General features: G+C 42.2%; 2 protein-coding genes across 2 annotated transcripts; one reads left to right on the forward strand and one right to left on the reverse strand.

Annotated features, from left to right (window-relative positions):
• Positions 1–13,237: 13,237 nt before the first annotated feature.
• LOC117537465 (zymogen granule membrane protein 16-like) lies at positions 13,238–16,215 on the forward strand. Its single transcript, XM_034202701.1, has 6 exons — positions 13,238–13,312; positions 13,492–13,569; positions 13,651–13,780; positions 14,715–14,814; positions 15,095–15,184; positions 15,789–16,215. Exons 2-6 carry the CDS (start codon positions 13,521–13,523, stop codon positions 15,927–15,929), a joined length of 510 nt encoding a protein of 169 aa, XP_034058592.1. The 5' UTR covers positions 13,238–13,312; positions 13,492–13,520; the 3' UTR covers positions 15,930–16,215.
• Positions 16,216–16,221: 6 nt separating this feature from the next.
• LOC117537466 (CKLF-like MARVEL transmembrane domain-containing protein 8) lies at positions 16,222–19,234 on the reverse strand. Its single transcript, XM_034202702.1, is given in 6 exon segments — positions 16,222–17,183; positions 17,742–17,815; positions 17,818–17,854; positions 17,950–18,123; positions 18,890–18,954; positions 18,957–19,234. Coding segments are annotated over 6 exon segments (501 nt in total). The 5' UTR covers positions 19,021–19,234; the 3' UTR covers positions 16,222–17,096.
• Between the last annotated feature and the right edge of the window lie 1,886 nt (positions 19,235–21,120).

The raw sequence follows: 21,120 nt of genomic DNA on the forward strand, positions 1-21,120 counted from the left end.
ATATCTTAACAAAAACCATCACCCCCACAACACACTCCACTCTCACCAACTGTCTCTCAGAAATAAAAGCATGGATGCAAACAAACTATCTCCAACTGAACAGTGCCAAATCAGACATCATCCTCATCGGCCCCCCATCCCGTATCAAAGACATCCAGAATTTCAACTTCACCATTGACAGCCACACTCTATCTCCCCCCCCCCCTCACATCCGCAACCTCGGAGTCATCTTCGACAGTCAGCTCAAATTCAACCACCACATAAATCACATCACCAGGACCGCCTTTTTCCACCTCAAAAACATTGCCCGTCTCCGCCCATCACTCTCCTCTGCTGCTGAGACCCTGATTCATGCATTCATCACTTCACGACTCGACTACTGCAATAGCATCCTCTACGGCAGGGGTGGCCAACCAATCAGAGGTAAAGAGCCAATCATTTTACTGTGTTACTGCAAAGAGCCACATCATACACACATGCTGGGTGTATGTCCCCGACCTCTCTCTCTCCTTCTCTCTTTTGCACTCAGCCTTTCTGTGTGCCCCGACCTCTCTCTCACACGTACAAAATGAAAATCTAAAAATGAACAATAATTGACACACACACACACACACACTCAAAGACACACCCTCCCATAGAGACACACACCCTCTCACATACAGAAACATATACCTCCGCTCAGCCAGATTTCCTATAAATGTCACAGTGCATGATATTGACAGAAATGGACTTAAACCTCTCCTACCAGTATTAAGACCAGAGGCCAGTTATTGTCAATCATTAATATTGTGTCTCACACACAAACTCTCAGTTAAAAACATTTGAAAAAAGTAGTTATCTTACTATGCATGTTGCTTCTTGAAACCTGCAGAGGATGTGGAAGGGGCTCAAATGCATGAAAGAGCATCATTTAATAAAAATATGCCTGGCCTTTATTCTGCCTGTATCTCACACGCACATTCATGACCGTCATTTAAAAATAAATGTAAATAAATGACGTGTATTTTAGTTAATTCTCCTCACATGACATCTCAACTTTTACCTAACCCTCTGACTGACAGAAGCTCTGCTGGCAGAGATGCACTTTCTCTCTTTTTTATTTTTTTTAACGCGAATCACCAAATTCGTGAGTCCTTCTGTGTCAGTTGCCAGCTTTCCGGGAGCAGGCCTTCTCACATACACATATACCACTGCAAATTGTTACCATTTTGATTTGACAACATTATATTGAGTTATTACGGTTTTATCAGAGTTATATTTCTGCCGATCGGAAGCAGATCTCTCCCTTCACTGTCACATCGCGAGTGCAGTAAAGCCCGCCTCCAGTACTGCAGGATCTGCATTCTGATTGGCTAAAGCACTTCTTTGTGTGTTGTTAACCCTTTGTGAACTGGGATACATATGCGTAAAAAACAAAACAAAATTACAATTCGATATGAATTGAGGAGCCGCATGAGACTGGGCAAAGAGCCGCATGCGGCTCGAGAGCCGCGGGTTGGCCACTCCTGATGTAGAGGATGAAGAGGAGGGGGCCAAGCACCGAACCCTGGGGGACACCTTGGGACAGAGGAGCAGTGGAGGAGGTGCAGTTGTTGATGTTGATAAACTGATGTCTGTCGGTGAGGTAGGATTTCAGCCAGGAGAGTGCAGTGTCGGTGATGTTGAGTGATGATTCGAGGAGGGACAGCAGGATGGCGTGGTTGATGGTGTCAAATGCTGCGGTGAGGTCGAGGAGGATGAGGATGTTAAGGTTGCCGGAGTCAGAGGAGAGGAGGAGGTTGTTTGTGATTTTGAGAAGAGCTGTTTCGGTGCTGTGTTTTGATCGGAAACCGGATTGAAATGGCTCAAAGAGATCATTGGAGCTGAGGTGGGCTTTAAGTTGTGAGGCAACGACACGTTCAAGTATTTTTGACAGAAAGGGGAGATTTGAGATGGGCCGGAAGTTGGACATGATGTCAGGTGTGAGTCCAGGTCTTTTGAGAATGGGTGTGACAGCAGCCAGTTTGAGAGAGGGGGGAACTGATCCAGCCGCTGCTGCGTCTGTAAAGCCGGTGTGTCCTTGGGCAAGACACTTCACCTGAACTTGCTCCTGTGGGTATTGTCCACAGTATCTGACCATTGCATGTATCATATATGTGTAATGTGTGTATATGTAAAGCGCTTTGAGTCATTGATAAAGCGCTATAATAAATGTAAGGAATTATTATTATTATTAGATCTGAGGGAGGAGTTAATGATGGTGGCGATGAGTTGGGAGATGGCAGGGAGGCTCTCTTTAACACATTTCGAGGGCATTGGGTCAAGTGTGCAGGTGGAGTTAATTCCAGTCATGAAGTCGGACAGTTGCATGGGGGTCACAGGGGAGAAGTGGGACAGGGGCTGTGAGGTGAAGGGGGGGGGAGCCAGGAGGGGAGGTGGGGGGTGCTGATGAGGGTGTCAGATTGCTGTAAATGTTGCTGATTTTGGTTTGGAAAAACGAGAGGAAGGAGTTGCACTGTTCGGTGGTGAAGGATGAGGTGGCGTTGTCACAGGGTTTGAGAAGTTTGCTGATGGTGGAGAACAGATGCTTGGGGTTGCTGGAGCCAGACTGAATGAGTTGTGAGTAGTAATTAGACCGGGCTGCTTTGAGTGCGTTACTGTACTGCTGGAGATAGTCTTTGTAGATTTGAAGATGGACTGTTAGTGTGGTTTTCTTGTGTTGGCGTTCAAGTTTCCTTGATTTCATTTGGCGAAGTTCGGGGGTATACCAGGGGGCGGAGTGTATGAAAGAGACATTTTTTTGTTTTTGTGGGGGCCAGTTCATTGAGACAGAAGTAGAGGGTGCTGTTATAATAGTCCACAAGTTCAGATGGGTTTTCAGAAAGTGGGGGGGGGAGACAGACATCTTGCAGGTAATGGAGGCAGTGATTGCTGAAGGTGAGATGGATTTGAGATTTCTGTAGGTTATTGTGCATTTTTGCTTTTGGGCGGGGATGGGGATGTTGATGTCCATGATGATGGCCAGGTGATCAGAGATGTGGAGATTGAGGCTGGACAGATGATGGATGGTGAGACCAGTGGAGCAGACCAAGTCCAGGATATGACCACGGCTGTGTGTTGGGAAGTTGATGTGTTGAGAGAAGTTGCAGCAGTGAAGGGTTTCCTTAAATTCAAAGGCATATTTGCAGGTCGGGTCGTCAACATGAATGTTAAAATCACCTAAGAGGAGAACAGATGGAGATATGGCAGAAAGCTGAGTGAGAATGTCAGAGAGGTCGGAGAGAAAGGAGGGGTTTGGCTTCGGGGGACGGTAGATGATGGCTGTGACCAGGGGAGTGGGACCAGAGAGTTTAAAGATCAGGTGTTCAAATGAAGAAACATCAGGGATGGGGATTATGGTAGCTTTTATTTCCTTTCTGATAATAGCAGCTATACCACTACCCCGCCCTTGTGGGCGAGGTTTGTCAATGTATGTGAATCCTGCTGGGGTGATTTGATTTATAGAAAAATAGTCCAGGGGTTTTTGCCATGTTTCGGTCAGATACAGAAAGTCCAGGTTATTGTCTTTAATGAATTCATTTAGAATGTGGCTTTTATTGTGGATGGAGCGTGTGTTGAGCAGGGCTGCTCTGAGGTGACGTTGCATTGGGGGGGGGTTGTGTGGACCGAGGTAGTAGAAGGAGATTGGTCAGATTCATGTGTTTGTTGTGATGGCGTAGTGTGGGCGTGTGACAGGACCGAATGGACGGGATGGAGTGTGGAGACGTGGAATGAAATAAAAACTTACGGCCAGAGCCTCTGTGTGGAGGACGGCGTTTGCGGAGTATTTCATTATCTGCGAGGATGTCCATGCAGTCCGGACGCAGGCGGTTATTAAAGGAGTGGAGATCTGACAGGGAGTAGAGCGGCGGCATGGTCCGGTGAAGTGGCGGTAGCACGGAGCTAGCTAATGCTGGGGACCCGGGCAGCAGAGACCAGGAGCCGGATGACCGTGGAAGAGGAGCGGTGTGAGTCCAGATAAAATGAGAATTATAATCCACAGCATATCAGGGGAATAATTCCAGTGGTTTCCAGAGGAGAATCGTAGGAGGGGCTGACAGCCTGGTGCAGAGTGGGAGCCGGGTGAACAGCCTACTTGATAGCCACCGGCTGTAGGCGGCAGGGAGAGACGATGTCAGCGGGGAAGCCGGCTGATCGCAGCGGGATGGGAAGACCCACACGAGCCGTGGAGTTAGGGTGGAGTTGGGGTGGAGACAGAAATGTTAGCTCAGCAGACTTCAGGGAGCCGAGCAGCCGAGGAGCATCTAGGTAGCAGCCTGCTAGGTCCGATAATGCTAGCTAGCTAGCGGGCTAGGGACCGGTGAGCAGGAAAGAGCCAGCAGGTAGGAGATGACAACACAAAGATCTGTGTCGATTCGATATAGAGATGCTGCTATTTTTGCTGATGACTGACGTTTCAAAAGGAGAGGTTCTGATCTGGACTAAAGAACAATATTTGGGGCGGAGGAGCGGCGAACAAACAACGCCAGCACCCTCGGCGACCCGGGAAAGAGTATGAGGTCTATGAGACTATGAGGTCGACTATGAGGTCGCCCAGATAAAAGAACACCCTCATGTCATGGTCCCGCAGCAGTTGCAGCGCCGTAGCATGCGTGGGGATAGGGAGTAGCCGGACGTCAGTCTGTTGTACTCGTAGGCTACCCCCTGGAAGGCAAAACGCAAATACTTTCTGTGTTTTGGAGCAATTTCGCCATGAAAGTAAGCGTTCTTCAGGTCGATGGTCGTGAACCAATCGTCTGGCTGCACCAGTCCCAGTAACTGTTTCATAGTTAACATATGGAACTTCTTGCATGCAATGTGCTGGTGCAGGCATTTGAAGATCCAGAATGGGCCTGAATTCTCCTGTCTTCTTGGGAACCAGGAAGTACAGGGAATAGTGCCTCTTCTCTCTGACTTGAGAGTGCACATGCCGAGAGGAAACCTATCTCCTCCTGGGATGACAGATTTGCCTCTCTCATACCTCTGAACGGAGGAGGGATGCTGCAAAACTGGAGTGAATAACCCAGTCTCAGTGTCCTGTCCGTCCGCCCTGTTAATACAACTGATTTTCCATTCCCCATAACATTGTGTTAGGGGATGTGCAATCAGCTGCGGAGCCACAGCTATGAGGCTGTGGTACTCTCTGGTGGCCCACTCCGCCGTCAAACCCTCCATAAAAGGAAGTTTGACCCATGTAGGGCTGACACAGAAAGGGCCGTTTTTCTATAATGCAGTTTCCACTCAAAGAATAAAACGGCCGATTTTTCACTGAGGTCCCTGAACACACCACGGCATGCACCGTGACCCCCAAAACACACCAGGAGCGTCTGCGTCGCGTTACGGCCGCGCCGCGGCGGTCGTAAGAATCGCGGCCACTCTAGTCAATGGGTGCTATTACACCACACGCGCCGTGTTACGGCTCAGACGCGTCCCAGAAGCAGCTCGGCGCAGCGCTTCTCTAAAATTAGGATGAATCCTATTTTTGCCGCGGCGCAGCCGTAAGGTAAACTCCTCCCCCCATCCCCCCGTAGTCTTTCAAGTAGGAGAATACATGCCAGCGTTCTCCTCCGGTTTACAGGCACTGTAAATGATATATATAGAATAATTATGATGATGAATGCATATTGTTTTACCACTAAAATACAGCAACACATCTTTGATTCATGTCGTTTATAACTGGAATATTACAATTATTATTAACTGTGTCTGTAGTCTACAACACAACAAAATAGGAAATAACAACAATAAACACGATTTAAACAGACACAAACATAAACCATTTAACTACGTATAGCCTACTTACTTGTAGAAGTACAAATGTTCAGGAAATATTCCAAAATCAACAACAACTGCGAGGCTGCACACACGACGCTCCGCTTCCGCAACGTTTTGAAACGCGTCTGGTGTGTGTTGACGCAGGAGGAGGTCGCAGCGTGGCGCAGCCGCAACGTAACGCGGCGCAGACGCTCCTGGTGTGTTTTGGGGGTGAGAGCGCGCGCTCCGCCATAATGCTGTTTTCTCTCACCCCCAAAACACACCTGGTGTTACGTTGCGGCTGCGCCACGCTGCGACCTCCTCCTGCGACAACACACACCAGACGCGTTTCAAAACGTTGCGGAAGCGGAGCGTCGTGTGTGCAGCCTCGCAGTTGTTGTTGATTTTGGAATATTTCCTGGACATTTGTACTTCTACAAGTAAGTAGGCTATACGTAGTTAAATGGTTTATGTTTGTGTCTGTTTAAATCGTGTTTATTGTTGTTATTTCCTATGTTGTTGTGTTGTAGACTACAGACACAGTTAATAATAATTGTAATATTCCTACAAGTATTAATTAACTTTAAAACATTAATATGTAGTTGTTACCTTCCACTCCACAAACTGCAGCGACTAAAAACCAGGCCTTGTCCTTTCTGATGTTGTCCTTGTAAAAAGCATTGGTTACATCATATAAAATTGTGTGTTTCTCCACTTCCATTATGAACACCTCGTCGTCCATGGTGCGTTTCATAGTGGAGGTGTTGTGGGGTCTGCTAAATTAGTATATGTGGGGGATGGGCCTGGCTCGGATGCTCACCTTTCCACTTCCTGCGAGGGGGGGGCTGCCTGCCCGACTTTACCTTACGGCTGCGCCGCGGCAAAAATAGGATTCATCCTAATTTTAGAGAAGCGCTGCGCCGAGCCGCTTCTGGGACGCGTCTGAGCCGTAACGGGGCGCGTGTGGTGTAATAGCACCCATTGACTAGAGTGGCCGCGATCCGTAACACGACGCAGACGCTCCTGGTGTGTTTTGGGGGTCAGAGAGAAAGAGGCATTAATCTGAGCTTCTTCTGTCCATGAACGCACCGCGGCCTGCTCTCGGGGGTGGGGTGGGAGGGGGGTCGTCATAATGCCGTCTCTTTGAAACGGACATTATGGAGAAATGTGGAATGTGGAGAGAGATGACTCTTACTCTGGGATAAATGCACTCGTTTTTACTGAATGCATTTTACACACACATAGGAAGGAAACCTATCTCCTCCCAGGATGATATATTTGACTCTCTATGGCCCCTGAACGGAGGAGGGACGCTGCAAAGCTTGAGTGAGTAACCCAGTCTCAGTGTCCTGCCCCTCTACTCTGTCAGTACACAGTTTTTGTGGGGCTTCCATTCCCCACAAAACTGTGTTCAGGGGACATGCCAGCAGCTGTGGAGCCAAAGCTAAGAAGCTGTAGTATTCTCTGGTGGCCTAGTCCGCTGCCAAACCTTTCCATAAGAAGGGAGTTTTGGCATGGGGGCTGACACAGAAAAGGGCCGATTTTCTACTGAGGTCCTTGAACGCTCCCGTGGCTCTGTCCTAATGCCGTCTCTTTGAAACGGACATTATGGTGAAAAGTGGAAATGTGGAGAGAGATGACTCTTACTCTGGGATAAATGCAATCGTTTTCACTGAATGCGTTTCTCACACACACATCACTCTCTCTTGAACCCGCACAGTGTTTTGACAGCACTTCGGTTTATTCCACTCACGTGCACGCGCCCACCTGCTGGCTCCTATACTGGAGTTTACAGAGGGGGCAGGGAGTGTGGGACAGTGTTATTTCCTCTGGGGATGAGCAAGAAGCAGCCACACTGTGACTAAATCGATCCAAAGAGCCCTTCCGTAAACACGGGGGCTCCCGGCCCGGGAGATCAACAACACGGTCCTTTTTGGAAAGTGCCATCTGGCGTGATCCCTCACCGGGATATCACACGGCAGACAACGGCGGCGGCCACGATCAAGCTACAAATAATCGCTCTGATTTGGTGAGGTGGGGGCATCTCCAGCAATGAGCGAGATGCCCAACACCCCCGTGTTTATTTGCAGTCGCCTTGTCACGCCGTAGCGTGGCAGAGCTGTTTTCAGCTCCCTGCCCAGCCTGCTGCCCGCTGGGAGCAGCTGCGCTCCGCCGCCATGGTCATCACCTAGGGCGGTGGACCTCCATGGACCGGACCCGGAAGTGCCCGACAACGGCAAACGGAGCCATCCGCCCCGCTGGAATGGCGAACGTGAATGGCACCGCCTCGTCCATATCCTGGTCCCCCAAACACTCTAAGCAGAGGTGGTGGAGACCGGCGCCCGCGATCAAACCAGGGTAGGTGCATGGCCGAGCTTCCAGTAATGGTGAGTCCATTTTTCCTTCTGATCTTCTAATCTTCGTTTAACTCTTCGGTTGTCAGCTCGTCTGAAGAGAAAAAGGATAGTGGGCGGCGGGTGTAGCCACCTTTATATACTGTGGGCCTGCGCGCGCATTCAGGTAGGCTCGCCCCGATTGGCCGGCTACGTTTACGTAAACTCAGTAGGTCAAAGCATGCATAGCATGATAGAGAGTAGTACCCATATAGTCCAGTAGAGGGCGGAGCCTGTGTGAAATATAACATGGACTTCACGCTGGCAGTCAGGCACATGGGACGGAACGAACTGGCAACCAGACAAGGGAGACAGAGGTTGCGTTCCGATAATCCAAAAATCAGCTCCTAAATTCTAACCCTATCTCCTATTCCTTGACCTCTAACGCAACCCTGTAGTTTCCATAGTTTCTCCACAGCAGCAGACGCACACCATGACGTCCGCTGACGCATCATAAACACGTCGGATAGTGAAAGTGCATTCGGATTCTCTAAAGTACCGCAGTCTCTTCTCCCAAGTCCTTTTGAATTCTCCTATCCACTATCCCTTAACCCCGTGACGTTTCACTCAGAGGTCAAGGAATAGGAGATAGGGTTAGAATTAGGGCGGAGTCGACAATCACAGTGGAGGGAAAACACACAAAGGGAGGAAGTGAGGTAATCTGCAACAAGAAGGAAAGGTTACTACAAAATAAGGATACAAGACTGAACTAAAAACATTAACTTTACAGATTTTACGAGACATAACAGTCATGTGAACAACGGGGTTTTCCTTTTAAATAAAGCTTTTTAAAATAAAACGGTGCATTCATTTAATATTCAGCAATAATAACATCTCAGCGTCAAAGTCAGTGTGTTTAGTGTGCAACACTACGTGTCATTTCATCTTAAATTAACTTTTTCTTAGAAAACGTAATATTTAGCCACATGCTAATGCTAACCGGAAATGACGTCTATTACTGCCGGAAACCGGAAGTCATGTTCTGAACATTCGGTTTTCAGAATATAGCAGTTTTAAATTAAAACAGTGTATGTAAACTTCCGGTTTTCAGAATAAAACAGCTTTAATTAAAACAGTGTATTTAATTTAAATTACACCATATAAACATTGATTTTAATTTCTTACAGGCCTCGACTGTTATTGGCACTGCTTATAGCAGAGGCCACAGGATCTGGGGTAATAGAGTGCCACAGTGACGCATCCTAAAACCCGGAAATAAGTTAGCATGTTACCACTTCCGGTTCCTTCGACAAAAACCAATGCAATTTCTCCATAGGATTTTGGAAAATAGCTCGAAATAAGGTCTGTGGTTGACACAAATTGAAGCGACACTTAGCACAGAACTCACGGTAGAAATAATGTATTACTTATCGGAACTTCACAAGATATCAGATTAAAGCTGAGATTCCACAGATTCTAGCGGTATACCTATCATCACTGTGCGACCAAAACTCGCGGCAGCTCAGGCAAACCCAGACAACACACAGCGTAGCTTTACTGAGCCAAATATGTCTTACCTTTGCTGTTTTCTGATCAAAAGTTGTGTTCAATGGCATTACAACGAGAACAACGCTGCTGAAGGTTAATCCAATGTGTCTGTGTCACTTTGAAATGATTAATGATAATCCATCATTCCATTTTTGTCAAAACCCCTGAAAAACGGAGTTGTTTTTTTTGCTTAACCTCTCTAATAAGATCAAATGTCACTTTTTTGCATCAATCTTGATACAGGGTACTTATTATATGTTATAGTTTGGATTCCTAAAGCTTTTAGTCTACTATCCCATCATTCAAGGGTGGTTTTCACTATAAGTAATGGTTTTTTTCTGGACGGACACTATCATTTACATTGTTTTACTATGTTCAATCTGAATTTACTTTGAAATAAAAAAATTCTATATTGATTCTGAATCCTCTACATCCAAATCACAGGTTTATCCTTGCTTTGAGAAAAAAGATTATTAATTTACCCCTTTTAGAAGTGAAGATATAGTCATTTGTTCTGGGAATGTCATTTTCGAGCCTGAGACCTGAAAAACAGGTTCCGGGCTTAACAGGTTAATAAATATGTTGTCGAAGGAATATCTTTAAGTTGTTTTCTGCATTATGTGAACATGTCAAATTCTGCAAATGGTCTTCAAAAACAAGCATGACCTACTTAAAGGAATAGTTTGACATTTTCAGAATTGTGCATGTTCACAACCATGAAGTGGTTCTTGTTTTGCGTGGTTTTCCAGTAAATGTTTGCATGGAGCTGTTTGTAAACAGCGTGTTTCATCATGTGTCCGGTCAGGTAGTGCAGGTGGTAAGTCAGGACCGATGCAGTCTTGCTGTTGGAGGGCTTGATAACCCACTCCTATTCCCCACTAGTAGAAGTGTGTAGAGGTAAGGTGTAGGGGTAAGGTGTAGGGTTAGGGTGTCAGGGGTTAGGGCAGTGGTTCTCAAACCTTTTCTGTCAGGCCCCCCCTTTGGAGAAAAAAAAAAGTCGGGCCCCCCCAACACAAATAGTCAGGCTCAGTGGCGGCGCCAGAGATTTGTTTTGGGGGTGCTGTGGGGTAGCTTGACGTTTCATAGAGGGTGCTCAAACATTTAGGGTTTCCCATTCATTTACCAGTCGCTACAGTGGAATTTTCTACTGCAACGATCCCGACGCATATACACAGTGTGACAGTTACAATGAAGGCTCGATAATCAGCTCACGGCATATAGGTGTAAGCAGGGGTCAAGTGCTATTTTTATAGGTGGTGTGTGGACCTCACATAGGGGGGTCCGGGGGCAAGTTCCCCCGGGAAGATTTATTTTTAAATATTGAAGTTAAATGCATCAATCTGATGCACTTTGAGAGCAAAATGAAGAGATCTATGGATACATCTCTCAACACCCATTTGAAACAGAACTGTAAACAGATTTCCTTTTTCTTTATGGATATTTTACAAATCACCCTTTTAAACTGTATTCTTGTTTTACTGTCATATAGTATTTCATACCTGTTTTTCATTTATTCTCTTATTTTTGTATAACTATAATGATCATATAAACGTGTGCCTCGGAAATAATTGTTTACATTAATCGTGACCAAAACGTTTGAGACCCACTGAGATAACTTAGACTAAAGTTAACTATCTAAACACTCAGAGAGTCCTTTAGTTCACTGAGTCTCTCAGTCTGACAGGAGAAGACTCTCCTCCACTTTGTTGTGGAACAAACTCCTTATATCCGTTAGCGTAGCTCGCTAGCACCAGAAGCTAACAACAACGATCTCCGGTACCGGTGCGCTCTCTCTCTCTCACGCACACAAAATGGCTCGTTCCACACACACACACACACAGAGCCTAGCTTTAATGAAATACAGAGACCCAGACGTAATAGTACTGCATCAAATTATTTTCGAAAAAATAATTTTTAAATGTATGAATTTTTTTTTTTTAATCTTTTTTTTTTTTTTTTTGTATAACCATATGTCCTCCTGGTCTCTCGCGCCCCCCCTGGCATGACTCTGTGCCCCTTTGAGAACCACTGGGTTAGGGTGTCAGGGGTTAGGGTGTCAGGGGTTAGGGTGTAGGGTTAGGTAGTCAGGGGTAGGGTGTAGGGGTAGGGTCAACAACAGATGTAATTGGTTTGCAAACATTAAAAGGACACAGATAGGTAACAGGGAACAGCATGAGAGAAAAAAAAGTAATGTAATGACTAAACTGAACAAAAAGAAGAAGGGAGGGAGAGGTGAAAAGAAAACAAGAGGGAGGGAAGAAATATAAAAAGATGCAAAAAGAAAAGGGTGTGATCTGTTTGGAATTCCTAGCAAGTTTTTCTGTTCATGCATACGCACGTCGCACATACACTAACATGATCTGAGGAACATGTTGAATATATAATTAATATTATTATTATATATTTTTTCCATATACATACTTGTTGCCAAGTTCGAAAGCAGGAACTTACAGTATGTTGTTAGGAAGTGTGTGTCTTAATGCTAAGGTTATTTCAGTAGAAACACTTAAAACACGGCTGTGGAACTTTCCTCGCATGTCATTTCCTGGTTTTATATTGAAGGGTTGGAAATCATGTATTCAAGTCAGGGAAACAATCTCAATGTCCATTTTAACAGAAGAATTATATGTTGTGCTAATTGAATTCTGGCTTAATAAACTTTCAAATGGATTTCATATCAGGCCATATATTTGAAGGATAGATTCATTTATAAATTAAAATGTAAAAATAATTCTGAGACCTGAGCAATTATTGTCCTACTCCACGAGGGTTATTTCACAGGGAAACATGTTTAAAAATTAAAGCCTTATTTTATAGTGCTTTTGTGTCTCCTCCTTGACACACCTTTGAATACTTGCAATGTATCCTTTTCAAAACAGCACAAGCAGACTTGTTTTTCTGCCTCCTTAGGTAAGGTGTTCCAGGTACGTTCAGCTGGGAGGAGACCAAGGGGCAGCAGGACCAGGTGGAGGGATAAAATCTCAACGCTGGCCAAGGAGCACCGTGGAATCCCCCAATCAGAGCTGGTTTATGTAGCTGGGGAAAGGGAAGTCCTCTGCGATCTGACCCCGAATACGTTTGATGGATGGATGGATCTACATTTTCAAAACTGGCTAAACTCTATTTGCCAATAAAGATGAAAATTCGAAATTCTATAAAAAGTGTCTTCAAGGTGGGACTGCCTTGCAAACTACTTCTCCAACTAAAACACGACTTTTGAAATATATCTCAATGAAACAAAATAATAATAAAAAAACTGGGGTATAAACTGTACTGTAGGACATTAATGGAAGATACAGAGGACACCAAACTGGTTTAGCATGGTAAAGCACAGATGACTCTTTTTCCTGTAAGTGTGTGACACTAAACAATATGGTCATCATCACTATGTCTTCCTGGATCAGTTTAAACCATCTGACACTTATCTGCTATTGTTCAGCTTTCAAAGACTGTCATGTAAGAATGTGTGTGTCATGTAAGAATGTGTGTGTCATGTAAGAATGTGTGTGTGTGTGTGTGTGTGTGTGTGTGTGTGTGTGTGTGTGTGTGTGTGTGTGTGTGTGTGTGTGTGTGTATATACATATATAAATGCCAGTCTTCTAGTGCCATCCCACACTTTGCTCAGGACTCAAGCTGGTTTCAGGAGATCTACTTTGCAGGTGAGCATCTGTGCAGTTGTTGAAAATGGACTTTCAAATAAAATGTATTAGCATCTTACTGTGTTAACGGGTAGAGTTCATTTAAATTCCAATGCCTCTATTATAATTCACACTGGCTTTAATTCATGTACAGATTGTTGCTTCTTAAAGAAGAATGTCGTTGTTTAATCAGATTTCAGTGTTGTTCTGGACTCATTCACCCACCAGAATGCTTTCCTTCCTGTTCCTTGCGGTGCTCTGGGCCAGCTGCATGACTGGTAAGATATAAAGATTTAAATAACATATTTGTATATAAGCATATGGCTTCCTCTCACATAACACATATTTTACTTCTCCAGCTCCCTTGCCTCAGTACTCCTTCTCCCCCGCTGTTGGTAATGGTGGAGGCACGGCATTCGCCACAGAAAATGAAAATGGACCAATCACAGGGATCAGACTCTGGGAAAATAGCAACAGTTACATCGCTGGGTCAGTCTGTCCTCCTTCTTTAACACAAATGTGAATAATAAATGCCATATTGCATGTGCAATTTGGGGGATCCTATCATTTTATGGGTCGTAACTATTGAATCGATTTTTCTTGTTTAAGAAATATTAGCAGGAGGTGATGAAATGTAATAAAGTATATTAACTTAAATTCTGTTCAAATGTAAGGTACCTCAACTTTAATTAAGTATTTTCTTCATGTGCACATTATAATATTCCACTACATTTCAAAGTGAAATATTGTCCTTTTTACTTTACATTTATTTCATAGCTTTATTAACTAGTTACTGTATGGATTCAGATTTTAAGACACAAAACGAATACAGAACCTTTGAAATAATATGTATTGATGTAGATTAAACTACCCAACGTTATATTTAAGTACACCTAAAACAAGAGGTTGACAAAAAATATTTTGGCCAGTTATTTTACTTTTTTTTAATGTCATTTTGTGTAAAAACATTTCACAGTTCCAGCTTTTCAAATGTTGAGATTTGCTGTATTTCTTTATGAATACTTACATTTATTTTTAACATATTTAAAAAAAAATCTGCAATTACTACTTTTTACTCCTTATACTTGAAATACATTTTCCTCATACTTTCATACTTTTTGTACAGCGTAGTATTATTGCTTTTATTTAGGTAACCACCACTGTTAGCACGGATAGTTGCAGTAACCTTTTCTGCAATAAGGGGAGGATCCATGGAAAGTTTAATGTGCTATGGAAGTGCAAAATTCAACCATAGGGTTAACCCCCATTGATCTGCTTTCTATTTCAATGTTTTTCTACTTGTTCTAGCACAATATCCATCTATTGGTTACCAAATAGTTTCAATCTGATCATTCTTCTGTCAAATATTGCCCTTGTATAAATCATTGTTTGTGTTTCCTCACTCCTGGCTGTGTCCTTGCAGTTTGCAGCTGCGCTATGGATTTAGTTGGGGACAAATGGTTGGTCGTGAACTGAACTCTGTACAAGAGCTGATCCTGAATGAAGGAGAGTCCTTTATTCAGGTGAGAGACTTTATAATATTAAAGTAATACATTGAACATTGACAAGACAATGCATTGTACTATTTATTGACATTTATAAACACACTTTCTAAAGATCATACACATCATCTGTAATAAAGGTTGGCTAAATATGAATAGTAGTATTTTTTTAATTAGTACTGTACTGTATTTAATAACACTATATTCATCTATCGTTAAAAAAAAATACATCATTTGTTTGCTCACTGGGGACAAACCACACGCACTAACATGTCATTGTGCTCTCACGGACATGTTTCAGGTCTCTGGGAAATACCGATCCAACTACATCTATCAGCTGATCTTCGTGACCTCCAGTGGGCGTTCTCTGATTGTCGGCCAGCCCAATACAGTAAATACCTTCCTCTACAATTTGTGTTTGTTTCAATTACACCATGATGGAAGAAGTATTCTGATCTTTAATGATCACACTTTAAAATAACTATGTAACAAGTAAATGCCCTGCATTAAATGTTATTTAAGTGAAATGAAGATTAATCTGCACTTAAACTATTAAAACTAAATGTAAATTATATAGAGAAACACCTCCTTGTGACTGTTATACGGTGATATATTAAATAATTAGATTATTTTTATATGCACTTATTTAAATGCAGGATATTACTGTCTCTATTCCGTCAAATGAATAGACTAATGATTTTAGCTGCATTGTGTAAACTGATGAGTCGCTAATTTATTACAAAACATCTTATTTTTACAGCTTTCCATATGTTTTGTTTGGAAAATAATGCATTTTTAAAGGATCTAAAACTGTCAGACACATGTAGTGAAGTTACAAATGTAATATTTGTCTGTGAATTCTACTGTAGTAGAGTGCAGAAGGAAATGAAAAATACCTTAAATGATTATTTGATTATTTATCTTACATTCCACCACTGCAATTATCAATGCAAGTACTTATTGTTAGGTATTAACTTGTTGATGATCTCTTACAGCTGTCCTTTAACTTCTACCCATCCCACCCGGGCCAAAAGCTAGTGATTTTGAGCGGCACCTACAACACTGCAGGGCTCCTTTCGATTGCTGCTCACTGGGCCGTCCCCCAGGCTCAATACAACAGCACCAACCAGGACTGATCCAGGAACTGGGAATAATCAACCTTTATCTTTATCATGGAATAATATGGAATACAGTTTGTTTAATGTGATAATATGATATCGCTGTGTGTATCAATACCTCTGTTTATTAATGGATTATTTTTAAACTACACACAAAAAAAATGTTCAAGAGAAGCTACGTTTCTGACCCTGTGTGGTGAAGTGAAACACACAGGATCTACGAAACCTGTACTTCGTAGACAATACTTGGAAATAGCAGTGTTTTAATTAAAAACCGTTTGCACTTATACAGCAATGAAGGAAACAAAGCGGTGATGACTTTGATTTAATAATGACCTCATATAGGTTTAGGAATGCCCACTGTAGGATAACAATGTATATATGTATACAAATTATTTTTGATTTGAATGTGATGTTCAATCTCAGCCTCATTACCGTTCGTTGCGTTTTAAGGTACTCCGTTTTTCTTATGACATTGTGGCTATTATGCAAAATGAATAACAACAAACACATTCAAAGCAAGTTGGTTGTATGTAAACAAACACACTCTGGTCTTCTGCAAAAAGTATATACTCAATGTCTTTAACTTTATTTCGTATATCAGGGGCAAATTATACTTGGATTACGTGCCCAGAACCAAGTCAAAGCTCAGAGGGGGCCGTTGCTTCTCTGTAGCGGCTCCCACACTGTGGAACGATCTGCCCATGCACATCAGACAGGCCGCCACACTGCCTGCTTTTAAAACGCTTCTTAAAACCCACCTCTACTCCTTAGCGTATTAACATCTTTTAGAGCGTTGCTTTTATTGCTTTTAAATTGTCTATTGTTTTTACTTGTAGCCTACTTGTTTTATGGTGTGTGAGCTGTGCTGTTATTTTTTTGTATGTTTTGTTTTATTTATTTGCCTGTACAGCACTTTGGTCTGGAGGTTTAAAGTGCTCTATAAATAAAGCTGTATTGTATTAACATAAAATTACTGAAAACTACTGTGTGCAGGATTGTGGACATATTATTTTTATTTGTTCGTGTATCGCTGCACTTCACATAAAACATGTGACATCTGACTTTATGACGTTCTGCTGAACATATGACAGTTAATTTGACTGCAGCCTTGACCTGCTGTGAAGGTATCAGAAACATTACTCAGAGAAGATCTTCTCATTGTTGCCTTCAGCAAGTAACAAACTACTGTCCTTCTTCTGCGGTTTTCCAGGCACAGTAGCTCAGGTAACTGCTTCCTGCATAGCACAGTGTGGTCAGAAATGCAAATAACTGAAGTGTGAGAGGTGGTGAAAATGGGAAGAAAAGAAAAAAAAGGACATGGGTCATGTGGAAATAAAGAGGGGCGGGGAAACAATGAAAAGGAGGACATTTATTTAAAGTCCGAAACCATTGTTCACTATAAATAAAACCAAAATTAAGCCTGAAACTACAATGATCTTTTGCTAAAAAATAAACAAGTGTCCCTTCTTGTAACATTGACAGCTGAGTCAGGAAGTTCTACACAATGAGATACATACTTTTTAACTCTGGGACAAGAGAACACCGGTGTCCGATCAGAAGATACCCTGAATATCGGAATCAGGATCAGGAGATGACGAGTTTGATTTCATTTTTAAAATATTTTGAAATTCTCTTTTACAAACAAAGACTGATATACTTGTCACAAGGACATACAAAAACCTGTTAAATACTGTTTTCTGAGGCTTTCCTAAGAGAAAAATGTTTAAAAATACCACACTGAGGACACCATCTTGGAGTCCTGGTGATTTATCTTTTGTAAACACATACAGTATACCATTACAACAAGTTGGGGAGAAGTGCCCTTACTGCAGATGCTGCCCAGCAGTTGTAGTTGTGTCTCCCCCTGACAGCCTGGTTGACTGAGAGAAAATCTACTACACCAGATACAGAGCTGTAGCACTGCAGTTCAAGCACAGCGCCTTGAAGATCAACAGATAAAGAGACAAGGCAGTCAGACAAGTTGGTAAAAATGCAAAAAAAGAAAGCCGAAAACTGAAATGTGTGTTTGTTTTACCAGTGTAGTCCAGGGGACCTGTGGTATCCTGTTGTGGGCTCCAGTGAGGTACATTATAAACAGGCAAATGGTCAGAACCCAGCACAAAATGGCAACAAACATCACCCAGCAGAGAGCAGACGGATGAAAATACTCTGTACCCCCAACCAGAATCCACACCAACATACCAAACACCTGGAGGAGAGAGGACAGAAAGAGTGCATGTGAGTGTGGAGAAAAGAAAGAATACATTCAGGTAAACACTTCAAACCCCTCATTGATTTCACCAGATACATATTTTCAAGTCACCAATATGGAACACAAAGTGAAGCATTTTGAAGCGTCACTTGAAAAATATCTAACTTAAAAAAACACCACAGTGTCACATCAGGTCAATGTTGATAGAAACCTTTTGGGCGAATGTATTTGTTGATCAATAAATCATTTCCAAATTCCGAACACCCAAACCTATTCCAAACCCGCTCTTCCTGTTTCATGATACAAGATTCGTGCAAAGAACGCGCCTTTAAGCATGGTAGGTTTCTACTTTCCTAAAATAGAAACTCTTGTAGGATTTCCCCATGTTTCAATTGATTGTCATCAAATGACTCAGTGAGGCCTGCCCAGCCTCTGCATGGCAGCCAGCCAGACTGTATTTAGAGGCCGTCCTGTCTCTTTTCCTCAGCTGATTTGGAAAGGAAGAAACACAATAAGGGAGAGAAAGGAGGAAGACGGGGTTTGCTTGTTTTGTCTTTGATTTATTTCCTATTTTCATCGGAATTTTTTTTTCTCTTTAAACTACATAAAAATGATGCTGTTATTCACATGAATCTCATATGGGCAGTACTGTAGCTCAGAAACAACCCAAACGCAGATCAAGTCGTCTCTTTTATGTCTAATTTGGGAACAATTTCTCTTCAAACACTGAAGAGAACATCTTAAAATCCATATTCACACTTACTATCTCAGCCAGGTGGAGTTTTCCTGTGGCAGTTGTGGTGAAGTGCTGGTCGAAGGCCAAGGTGGGTTAGAGATGTTGCATACTGGGGCTGAGGGAGTCCTGCGGGGCGACCCCACAGCAGCTCGGTTCATGGTGCACTGACGCAGACAGCCTGTCGCTCAGTCAGAGGGAGTTGAGTCCCTGTCCCGGAATCCAACAAGGCCACCCCTCCATGAATGGATAAAAACTGTTTCAGCTCACATGTTAACAAAAATTGCATGAAACTTTCGACTTGTGCGCTGTATTATTTCAACCCAGTCTCACAGCATTTCGTGTTAGTTATAGTCATGATATTTAATCTATTGATTCGTGTTCACCAACACGATTTCCCCCTTTTTTTTCGTGTCAAACAGAACGATTTTAAAAGCAATGTATTTCTATTGGTAGTATGTTTCGTGCCTGCAGCACGTCTTTTTGTCCGGTTGAGTCTTGGAAGACCGGAAGCTGTGGGGTTCATAAAAACATGTTCTTACTCAATATCAAGCCACGATTATTGTTTTTTATTTTAAATCGTATAATGTCGGACTTTTTTTGCCGTCAATAAGGAAAAGAAATGGGGCTCAGAGCCTCAGAATACTGAAATCTGTATTTTTTAAATCTTTTTTTCCTTCTAATTTCTGATTATTTTCTAAATAACACACTGTTATTTACTCACCAATAACACACCATTATCCTTGTTTTTATTTATTTGTTTAATTCTATAATCTCGGGCTTTTTTGGCGTCCGTCAGGAACTGAATTTCAAAATAAAATAACCGGAAACAGATACAAACCTTACAAACCCACTGAACTGATTACCCAAGATCCTCAGCTATGGTTTAAGCTCGGTGATTGGATTGTTTAGCCGCAATACACGTTGGGATATGGTGTTAATGGATATGAAATCCGAAAAACCTTTTTTTTTAAAAGAAGAAAATAATACTTTATTCCGAGTGTGCTTGCTTTTGTCTTTGAAAGTCATCACATAACGGCATTGTAATACACAGTTCGGCTGCATTAAATATTACACATCTGCCGTAGTTCTTTATTTATAGAGCCCTGATTAGAAGACCTTTGGAAAAACTGGAAGAAATGCCGCCGAAACTGAATATGTGACGTTGATCATAAATATATCAGCAATTTCTCTTCACACAATACGTCTCCTTGCAGTATCAACACTAATTCGGCTGACTTTTATATTTGATCCAATTGGTAGATAGGTTAAATTTACACCATAACGGTGCACAGCTGATATAAAGGACTTGTCGTTTTTAAAGATATTACTGATTTTCTTTGAATTAAAGAATGTAAATACTGAGTTGAGAGAATAGTCCGGGGTTTTGGGTGATGGGAGACACATCTATGGAATCAGAATTTCAATATATTACCATTAAATGACGGATACCTTTCTGTCTGTGATGTTTTACAAATCAGATATTAATGTGTAGAAGTAAAACATGTGAAATAATATGGCAATATCCTGTAAAATTATGTGAAAGCATGAATAAAACTACACATTTTCAGATGTTGTACTACATACATAAGTGTCCTACACTAATAATACAAAGTTGTTATGGCTGTGTGTACCTTGTGTGCACCGCCTAGTGGTTAAAGCAAGTTATTGAATTGTTTTTTTAATATGTTATATTTGATGAAAAAAATATCAAGAGTACACAAAAAATAGGGGGAAAGTAGAAGGTCAATGATAGAAATATAGAATATAAAAAATCAAGAAGATACTGTAATCATAATCATACTGTGATCATAAATGATGCTGAAAGGCAAGTGGAAGAGGGGTCACTGTGAGGAATTAAAGTAGCGCTGCGCAGAATTCTGAATATTTTAGAGACCAACAACAATTATTGATGATTTAAGGTGATATGCTCAATTTCAGGCTGTCATTTTTTTTGCAATACCATAAAAATAAATGTACAAAGATTCAGTCTAGGTTGATTCATGGAATGCACCATGATGAACAATGTATCTGTGTGGTGCATTCAAGTTTGCAGATATAATAGATAGAGGGCCGCTAAAACAGAGTGGCATCATTAGAAAGACAAACAGGAGCAGACAAAAGGAAGATTGGTTAATAGGGCAATCTGAATTGTAGGAATAATCAGGGATGAAGTATTATCATATTTGTATAATTATATATTTGTATTATTTTATGTTTGTTATTTCGATCTCTCTGTCTGTAGGCCTACACACAAACTG

This window comes from Gymnodraco acuticeps, unplaced genomic scaffold (assembly GCF_902827175.1).
Source record: "Gymnodraco acuticeps unplaced genomic scaffold, fGymAcu1.1, whole genome shotgun sequence".
Taxonomy (NCBI): Eukaryota; Metazoa; Chordata; class Actinopteri; order Perciformes; family Bathydraconidae; genus Gymnodraco; species Gymnodraco acuticeps.